At 37.8% G+C, this 10492-nt stretch overlaps 1 protein-coding gene across 1 annotated transcript; it reads left to right on the forward strand.

Moving 5' to 3' along the window:
• The first annotated feature begins 841 nt into the window (after positions 1-841).
• Positions 842-8780, forward strand: tbxas1 (thromboxane A synthase 1 (platelet)). Its single transcript, XM_075469435.1, has 14 exons — positions 842-910; positions 1782-1915; positions 2014-2107; positions 2317-2369; positions 2504-2600; positions 2712-2828; positions 4173-4261; positions 4363-4511; positions 4831-4961; positions 5083-5439; positions 5543-5631; positions 5812-5949; positions 6638-6800; positions 7270-8780. The coding sequence occupies exons 2-14, from the start codon at positions 1815-1817 to the stop codon at positions 7381-7383; spliced, it is 1692 nt and encodes a 563-aa protein (XP_075325550.1). The 5' UTR covers positions 842-910; positions 1782-1814; the 3' UTR covers positions 7384-8780.
• Positions 8781-10492: the final 1712 nt, after the last annotated feature.

A 10492-nucleotide genomic window follows, 5' to 3' on the forward strand; every position in this document is an offset into this window, starting at 1 on the left:
TGTAGGCTTATCTTGTGTTTTCAGTTATAGGTTATGTTTTTTATACATTCATTTGATCAATTTGTGTATCTGAAATCAAATTAAATAAATCATTGACTGGCATTGGTTAAATTTAAACTTAACATTTGTTGCTGTTTCTGTGCTTAACTGAGCTGATAGAAAAAATCAGGTTGAGCATTTTTGACTTCATACATATATTACTTTGATTATCGTGAACTTTCTGTAAAGAAATAAGAACACTTTTAAAAAATAAAAAATAAAGCTTTATTAGATGTACAATGTAACTTTTCAAAGAGGGTAGCCATGAGAAATGATAAGTTAACTTCAGGACGTAGCCATTTAAATCCCCATCACTTCTTTTTGAAACACAGCACTTTTTGTCATGTTGAAAAATCCTGGATGTTCAGTTGAAATGCTGACTGTTCCATTTTCCAAGATTTGATCTATCTTGCGGGCTCTGCTAGATGCAAAGCCCTCTCCCCTTTCGAGACTGTAAGAACAGACCATTCAGCCATATAAGATGAAAAATTACATTCAAGCAGCAAAAAGTGACTAAACTGAGCAACATGGTAATTAAAACTGGATACCAAATGTTAGGCTGCAACACATGGATCAACCTGAGACACAAATTGAATAATATAAGAATAATATAAGATGCAAAGTGAAACAGTATAGCCACAAGTAGGTGCAAAGAGTGAGAGGAGCAAAATGACCAAAATGTAAGCTGCAGAAGAAATACAAAATATAGAATTAGAGAAACAAAACGTGGTTTGTGATTGACGTGTCATTCCACTTCGGTACAGATGGTGGCACTGTGCATCACAGCTCTCAGCTGAGTGACGAGCCAACGGCAAGAAGAGGAAGACAGGTGTTTGATAATATTTACCCTGGGAGAGGACTGGAATTTGAGGTGAGTTTCTGTAAGGGTTTCCCCGATTTTAAAGACAGTGTAAATGTTTTCGAGATATAAGAATGTAGCAGACACTGATACATACAACTGTTACACGACGTACAACAGAGATTTAACTAGCACAAAGTCTGCTTTATTTAATTTTCTAGCTAGCCTAGCATCAATGACCTACTGCAGGTTTAAATGTATTTGTATTTGAGGTTTTGTGTAATTAGCTACTATGTGGTTGGCTATATTAAAATCATTCTTCTTATTATTTATTTTTTCATTTCACTGTGACGCTGAAAGGTTTTCAGTGCTGTTTATGTGAATTTAATTAGAGTACAAACACGGGGAATAATACAAAATTGATTTAAAATGGAAGTGGAATTAAACCGCATAATCTTCCCAGGCTCGATCCCTATTTCCTTAGATTTACACCAACCCCCTGTTGTATTCAGATTAATTTACACTCTCCCCTTTTAAGTTGATTTTGAAAACCATCTATTTTGTTTTCGAGACTTGAAAAGTTATATGATTTGTGATTAGAGCAACCCTTTTCATGAGTTCCCACAACATATGAAAAGGAAACAGAGCAGGCAAGCACTTTTTGTCAGAATCCTTGCATGACCTATACAGTGTTAAGAAACATTGGACCTTATGTCGCATTTCCATGATTTGTGTCTGGGAGCATACGGTAAATACTTAGGGTTTCAAACGAAACTGTCAAAACAGTTATTAACCGGTACACTGGGGAACCAGTCAGCTAATCTATATATGAACACCTTAAAATCACAGTTCACAAGAGGATATATGGTCACTGTTGTGTTTCCATTCAAATATGCAAATATTTCTATGGTTACTTAGAAAAAAAATTGTGTTTTCTTTTAAGGAGCCTTTCTCTGGATGGAAGTGATTTTCCATCATGGAGTCTCTAGGTGTCCTTTTAAATGTCTTTAACATCAAGGTCAGCAGTTTTTCTGTGACACTCAGCCTCTTTATCATTTTTTTGGGTCTCCTCTACTGGTAAGTAAGTGCCAAGTGTTTAATGTTGGATGCATATTCTTTATCGTATTTTTTACTTAGAATCTTTTGATTAAACGTTCAACCTGTTTTGCCTGCAGGTATTCGGTCTATCCATTCTCGGTGCTCTCTCGATGTGGCATCAAACATCCAAAGCCAATGCCATTCTATGGCAACATATTCATGTTTCGTGAGGTGAGATCTGAATACTCTCAGTATTTTAACTTATCTTTTGCTGGTCCAGTCTTAATCATGTCAATTGACTGTTTTATATGTGGTGAATGTCTGTCATACTGCCACCTTTTCGGCCACTGTTCATATATCTGTTGTTTTTTAAAGCAAAATAGTTTTAAGACTGATTTTAATGTTGCTTTCATGTTGCTTTTCCCCAAAAAATATTTCAGGGTTTTTTTAAATCTCTTAACGATATCATAAAGACTCATGGGAGAGTATGTGGGTAAGTTCTCATCAGCATCTAAAAGAATTATGATCCAGACAGTGTACTGATATCAATTCTTGCATTGAATGAAATTAAATGAAGTGATTGTTTGATTTAATTCCAAGTTTTTTGGTTTACATGTTATATTTCAGCTATTATTTGGGCCGGAGACCAGTGGTTGTGATAGCAGACCCTGATATGCTCAGACAAATCATGGTCAGGGACTTCAGTAGCTTCCCTAACAGAATGGTGAGGACAATAACCAAAGAACGTTGACGTTTATAAGGTGAAAGAAATGTCACACATCTCCTCTGATGTATTATGATGTACATTTGTGTACTCTCCTTTCTTTATGTGCAGACTATTCGCTTTGCCAGCAAGCCCATGAGTGACTGTCTGCTCATGTTAAGGAATGAGCAGTGGAAGAGAGTGCGGAGCATCCTGACCCCATCCTTCAGTGCTGCTAAGATGAAAGAAGTGAGACAATAGTCAATACCACATCTGTATTTTCTGAGTATCTTTTTATTGCTTCAATTAATATATGCCTTGTGTGTTTAAGTTTAAGTAACTGGACTGGACTGGACATTCAAAGTACATCACATTATATCTCTTATTTATTTCATCAAGCAGTAAGATCCTATCTGTAAATATAGTTGTTGATTTTCTTTTGTTAATTTTTGTTAATTAATTTTGTTAATTATTGTTAATTTTTCAGCTCTTTCATGTGAGGAGTCTTGATTGTTGTGTCCTTTTTCCCTGTTTGTTCTATGGATCAGAAACGACTCACAAAAGCAGTATTTTGTTTGTGTCTTGTATTCCCAAAGGCAAGACCTTCGCAATCATGACAAATGTCCTAGTGCTGGGCGGTATGACCAAAAATACATATCACGGTATCACAGTTTCACGGTATATCACGGTATTTTTTTTTTTCATGCATAATTAGGTGTTCACAGCATTTTCTACAGATTTAAAACAGAATTACTGCAGTAGATTAATTTAGGATGGTCTATTTTACCGTCATAGAATAACGCCCCACAAAATGATGCTGTTTACAAAGAAGTGCTACTCATGATTCTGATGAAGTGAGGAATCGGAATGCAAACACAATTGCAGTCAAAATACAGAACTTTTACTGTGCAAATTTCAAACATCTTTTATGAAAATCAATACAAAAAAGTAGTGCAACTTGCAATAATTATATTTTTGCATCAATATGAGGTCGTAGGCAGTCCCTCTAGCAAACGCGTCTTGAAGTGACATTTGGCTCGACTTTTCTTTTGCTTTCCCCGTGTTACCTGCTGATGTGGCGGGTGCTGACCTTAACTTCATGCATTCTTGATATTCTAAGACATGCTTACGGCTAAGGTGATGGAGCAAATTGCTCGTGTTGCCACCTCCAGCGACAACTGTAGCCCGACAACACTTGCATAAAATGGTTGTTTGGTCGACGTCGGATTTATTTTAAACCAAAAAACTTCCAAACTACAGACACGGCTCCTTTTTTTGGCACAAGTTCTTCTGTGTCAGCATGTTCTACTAGTTCTGCAGCTTCGATTTCGGAACTTTCCATGTCTATCCTATCCACCTTCACCTTCGCGTAACGCAAGTGCTTATTACCACCTCGCACCCATAGACAGTAAACATGCGCGTTTAGAAGCGCGACACTGAAAAGGGTCCCGTCTCAAACAATGTCGCGCGACGCAGCGTTCCCCCCTTTGTGTAATCAAATACACCGGTATGGCGGTATATTAAAAATTCATATCGGTGTGAACCGGTATACCGCCCAGCACTAAAATGTCCTAATCTCTCTGTGTGGTGTAGATGGTTCCGCTTATCAACACAGCTGCTAATGCACTGATGAAGAACCTGAATGTCCATGCTGAGTCAGGAGAGGCCTTTGACATCCACAAGTAATCATACAAGAGACTGTGCATATGCATTGGTTATTATTTAATTCCTTTTCTGGTGTTTTACATTTTAACCGTGTGTGTGTGTGTGTGTGTTCTTGTAGATGTTTTGGCTGCTTTACCATGGATGTTATTGCCAGTGTGGCATTTGCAACTCAGGTGGACTCTCAGAACAACCCAGATGACCCGTTTGTCCGCCATGCTCAGATGTTCTTCACCTTTTCTTTCTTCAGGCCCATCATGTTGTTTTTCAGTAAGTATAATTTCACTCAGATTGACAGATTTATGTTAGACATTTAAAAAGGAAAACTAAATAAATAGTTTAAACATAGAACTGAAACTGTACTGTGATGCAAAGATTTAACTTAGCACTGTGTCACATAATTGTCTGGAATTTTCTTTTTTTTTCTTCATTTTTCATTAAGTTTTGAAAGTCTGGAATAAGATGTTTATATTCTGTGAACTTAAACGAGCGTACATCTTATGATTGTAAAGGCCTTCTACACAACATGGTAAAGTTGGCCTCTTCATTTGGGATCGCACCATTTATTTATTTACAATTGTCTGTACAGTTGCTTTTCCTACCATCATGGCCCCTCTAGCGAGATTCATTCCAAATAAAAGACGAGACCAGATGAATCACTTCTTCATCAACAGCATTCAGAGGATCATCAAACAGAGAGAGGAACAACCTCCCAATCAGGTGGATATCACCGACATTAAACAATCTCACACTCTATGTGTCACATACAGCTTCTTTGCGGTACAATATTTGACATTTAATGGATTTGATTATCTTTTCCTATTTATTTGTTTGCTTGTAGAGGCGTAGAGACTTTCTTCAGCTGATGCTGGATGCTCGAACCAGCAAAGAGACTGTGTCTTTGGAGCACTTTGACACGGCAAATCACACTGATGACATAGAACACAGGCGCCATCAGACACAGCCGTCAGCCCCGGATCAAGAAAATGGCCATCCTCACCCGCACGAGTCACCTATCAGGCGATCACAGAAAAAAATGATGACTGAGGATGAGATTGTTGGTCAGGCTTTTGTCTTCCTCCTGGCTGGCTACGAAACCAGTAGCAACACCCTAGGCTTCACCTGCTACCTACTGGCACTCCACCCTGAATGTCAGAAAAAAGTACAAGAGGAGGTGGACGATTTCTTTACCAGACATGTGAGTGTGTTGACCTCTTGATCAATCTAATCTTTTTTGCCTTTGGTGCATTTAACTTGAGACACCTACTGATTTAAATCAATCCACCTGTTTTTTTTCGTAGGATTCACCAAATTACACAAATGTCCAGGAGCTGAATTATTTGGACATGGTTGTATGTGAAGCATTACGGCTCTACCCTCCTGGATTCAGGTAAATGAACATGGTGAAAATACAAAAAAGGAAATGTTTTAAAAAAAAAATGTACAATTGTCATCATTGTTATGATTACAGTAATCAAAACCATTAAAAAGGAAGGGAAAATTAGGGTTAAAATTAGAGTTTGTAAAACTCGAAAAACTAATCTTTTCTATAACATTTTGTTTCGTCAAGGTTTGCTCGAGACATTGACAACGACTGTGTGGTGAATGGCCAGTTCCTTCCAAAAGGGGCAACACTGGAAATCCCAGCAGGCTTCCTCCACTACGACCCGGAGCACTGGCCCGAGCCAGAGAAGTTCATCCCCGAGAGGTGTTTCAGTTCTGTCTCGCGTGCCTCTATTTACTGAGAAATTATGATCTTGGGATCCAGTCAAAACGATCACATTGCTTTCAGCTAGGTGTCAATCCAACCTGCTCAAAACAGCAGACCATCAACCACACGTCAACACAGACATCAAATATTTGTGAATTAGTATGCCAACATGGCAATGACATAATTACAGTCTTTCAGCTATGAATCAGCACCAAACAGAAAAAGCAGGTAGTAATTTCTGCTTATTGGTTTTGACATGATATGACTTTGATATCACGACTGGCATTGCATCCACTTTGCTCTTCAAATACTTCCTCTTGAGAATTCTTGAACTTCAAGCAACTTGCAGGCAACCAGTGAAAGCATGTTTATCTTGTTTTTAGACCCTGCATCAACACTCCAGGTTGTTCATTCATTTATTTTAACTGACTTAGACGTTCTCTGTTTCCCTTTTGGTTCAGTGTTGGATGTGTTTCATAGTGAGGAGGGATTTTACAAAAAAAGGGAGTTCAAATTTTGCATTGAACAAAAGCAAAATGTAATAGATATAGTGACTGATTGAAGTTATTTTGTTCAAAGCGAGTTTTAAACGTTTGTAGGGGAGTGTGTGATACTTTATTTACAATAGTATTTTCAACTTTTGTAGAACATCTATCTTAAAATCTAACTGGCAGTTGACCCACAGGTTTACCCCAGAGGAAAAGGCTAGTCGGCATCCGTTTGTGTACCTGCCGTTTGGGGCTGGACCCCGTAACTGTGTGGGAATGAGACTTGCCCAGATGGAAATCAGAATGGCTTTAGTGCATCTTTTCCGCAGGTTCAGCATCGTGGCCTCCTCTGAGACCAAGGTGGGTTAGTTCAGCAAAACAGATAAGCTACACTTACACAGCTTCACCTCCATGAGTATCTTTGTTGAAGAAAATTTCAACAAACGCCTGTATTATTTAGCATGAAATAGTTGCTTATATAAAAATGACTTTACTTTCTGTGGAAATCCAATAAGAAACCATGGTTGATTTAAACAGCTGATTCTTTTGTTTGTATTAAGTTGACATTTTTAGATATTTGTCATTAAAGTTACTGTAATTACTGATGGCCAAAAACTGATACCTTGCTTGCTTAGTGTCTAAATGTTCAGCCTATCAATGTTATTGATTAACAAATAATTCTTAGTGAGATTATTGGACATAAGATATTGTTATATATTTGCTGCTACAAACAGGCACTATAGATTCCATTTGCATTATTCACCTTACATAGACACAAGAATGTTTGGAAGACATTTGTTATAATTACTGCATGTTTCTCATCTCCCAGGTTCCTCTTGAGTTGAAGTCCTCGAGCACTCTAGGACCCAAAAATGGCATATTTGTGAAAATCACAAGACGAGATGGAGGTGAAGAGGGAGTGGATTTTTCAACAGTTGAATAGAAACTCAACTTAAATCCTCTTTGAAGGTGGAAGAATTCCATTAAACATTATAAACCTTCTTGCAAGATGTGCTGGAATGTCAGTGTTTAAACTTAGCCTGTTCGATTTACTGAAAAAATATTTACGTTGTTACTGAAACCCTGCATACCATGATTATTGAGCAGGTGCAAAGTATTCTGAGCTGATCATTAAGTTGCTGCTATAATGATAAATCATATGAGCACATAGCTACTGTTTCTAAGTAATTTTGATTTGTCTAAACAGGCTGTGTGGTGAAGAAATGTTTGGTCCCTTTTGCTCATGAGACTTGTTTCAGTTAAATAATCTTTTTTTTGGAAGTTTTTTAACTGTGAAATTGGTAGGTTTATAAAGCTCACATCAAACAACCCAGTATGAACACACAATTCTTAATATCTACAGTAAAACAGGCTTTTTTCATAGCCTTTCTGGATAACATTGCAGTTTCACCTATGGCAGATCCACATAAAGAAAGTCTACAGTTGAATAGTGTAGTGGAAGTGCAGCTGGGGTTTTATTTTGTCCTGCAAGTAATGATAAATTCTCCTTCACACCTGTCCTTGAACTCGACAGAAAAGGTCAGATAGTGCTCAGAAAAAGATATAGGACCGCTTGTTTTTCTTTTCACTAAGACCTGTTGGACCTGAGAAAAGGACAAGTGAATAAAGAAATATAGTGAACAAAGGAATTCTTAAAATATCCACTTGTGGCCTCTTCATGTACTGTACATAGCAGAAATATGAATTATTCTGAAGGAATGGTGCCAAACAAGCACTGTGACTAATTTATTATTTTAACACTTTGCACTTAAGACTTTTATCTATTTATATTTGCATTTAATTGTTTAAATAATTGTAGATCTTAAAAAGTTATAGCAGAGATTGAAACTAGTAAAATTAATTTGGTAATATGAGACAAACTTGCAGAGCTGACTGTACAAGGCTCCACATCTGATCTGTTACAACCTGATAATTTGCACATTCTATCTCTAAATGCTTCTTGAAGTTGTTTAACTGAGCAGGTGCTCACTTTGCAGTATATCTCCCTGTATAATGAGAAACCACCAGCATAACTAGTCCCACACTGACATTACTTACTGTCTACCTTTAATCCTGTATGGATCATATCTCCCTGTTGTTATTGTCGAGAGTTTGAAAGTATGCTTATAGCTAGTGGATCCAATGTTTGCTTCCAGAAAATATGATCAGCTGGTTAGAGTATAACAATATGAATTAACCATCATACAACTATAGATTTCAGCTTGAAATGAGTTGAACTTACAAGAGAAGGGTACATGTTTTTTTTTTGCAATGGACCAATCACTTTTGTTACTGACAAAAGAAAAAAAAATCTCTCCTCATCTGTATTTGTCAAATTGTAAGACAGCCCTTTTTCCATCAACGACATGATTCGCTTTAATTTGATGCGCATCAGAAGTTAGTGCGATACATGTGATGGAAAAACGGTTAAATCGCTAGAACGCCTGTTTTGTCGCATTAAATCAATTCGCTCGAAATAGGTGGTTCAGGGCTAAGTTGTATCGCTGCAGAAGTGATGGAAAAGGTTAATGCGATTCAGACTAGCCACGCATGCGCAGATGGTATTGGTAAAGTGCGAGGATTCGAATGTTGTTGTTGAGCCGCTCAGCCGCCCCATTTCACCTATCCTGTCGGTATCAAAACAGCAGCAACAACTAGAAACAACAATGTCCGATGTTAAAAGAAACAACTGGTCGAGAGCAGAGACTCTGCTTTTTATAAACACAATTCGGGTGGTCCTGAAGCAGCATAATTAATTCTCCCCTCGCTCTCATCCTCCTTCTTAAATTTCTGACGGCTATTATAAGCTGACATAGCAGCACTAGCAGCATGTTTAGTCCTATCCTACGGTCCATAACTCTAAATAAGTAACTAGCCTAATAAATAAAACGAAAGCCGGTGGTGAAAAGGTACGTATAGCCTTGAAAGTTATAGCAACTGTTATAACAGGAGGCTGACAATAACAGCGCGAGCAATTAAATTCCCGCTACCGAGGATTCTAATTCGCTACAGTTTGCCACTTTTGTAATGGAAAATCATCTGGTCGAGTCAGAATAATGCGCATCAGCACGTTCCGGTGATGTCATTTTATTTCGCTAGAATCGTCCTGTTTGATGGAAAACCAACCGAACGCATCTTGTATCGCAACAAAGTAATGCGATATAACTTTTAATTCGCTACAGAATCTGATGGAAAAAGGGCTATAGGAGCAAAAGCTGCGGCTGATTTAAACATAAGAATTTCTGACTTGTACCTGGAAGCAAGCAGCGACGACTGAGAATTTATTTGAACTTTGAATGTACACAATGAGAGTGATTTGCTGAAGATTCATTTAAATGAATACACCAAACATAGTGTAGAAACTGGGACTTTTTGAATGACAAATATTTAAAATGGGTCAAATATCACTTGTATCAAATTTGTGTGAGAAGTACTTAGGAAATAAAAGGGTCAAACTGTCTCGTGTGATTAGCCTGGCTGACGCGTCCACAATCTCGATGAGATGGTGGTCTGGGAACTAGGTGTGCATTTTCTCGTATTTGAGGCGTGGTTTACGAATGCCTGGAGCCGTTTATTGGGCGCTACGAATGTCTATCAAATGACGTCAGGTTCTTCCCATGCTGCTTTGCGCGCGATTAATAGCCAATTGTATCACTTATACCAGATGACGACAGAAATTCGACGAGGAAGAAGAAAAAAAAGTAAAATAAAAGTAAACTTGCGCTCTAAGCTACTTAAATTAACAACAAAGTATGCCTATATGCTATATTCTACATGAATTTTTATGTTGTAGAGTTGTGAATTTATTTTATCAATGGAGAAATTGAGCAGCCTTGCTTTGTTGTCTACAGTAGTAGATCAACCCTCATCTTACATTGAAGCTCCCAGCTCCCTGAAGTGACGTCGACGCAGCTTTAGCAGCAGAGAAGCTATTAGGCTTGTGTTGATAATAATAAACTCCTGGACTATGTACAAACTTCCAAATGCATCGTTTTGTGAGTACAGACCATATTTGTACTACTGTAGAAGTTTGGTGTCATGACATGTGATTT

This window comes from Odontesthes bonariensis, chromosome 7 (assembly GCF_027942865.1).
Source record: "Odontesthes bonariensis isolate fOdoBon6 chromosome 7, fOdoBon6.hap1, whole genome shotgun sequence".
Lineage (NCBI taxonomy): Eukaryota > Metazoa > Chordata > Actinopteri > Atheriniformes > Atherinopsidae > Odontesthes > Odontesthes bonariensis.

What these genes read in the sequence shown, in the direction of transcription:
- tbxas1 (XM_075469435.1), top strand. Translation starts at nt 1,815, where the DNA reads ATGGAGTCTCTAGGTGTCCTTTTAAATGTCTTTAACATCAAGGTCAGC. An exon ending in TTTTTGGGTCTCCTCTACTG is followed by an intron (nt 1,916 to 2,013) that starts GTAAGTAAGTGC and finishes TTTTGCCTGCAG; the next exon opens with GTATTCGGTCTATCCATTCT. An exon ending in AGGAACAACCTCCCAATCAG is followed by an intron (nt 4,962 to 5,082) that starts GTGGATATCACC and finishes GTTTGCTTGTAG; the next exon opens with AGGCGTAGAGACTTTCTTCA.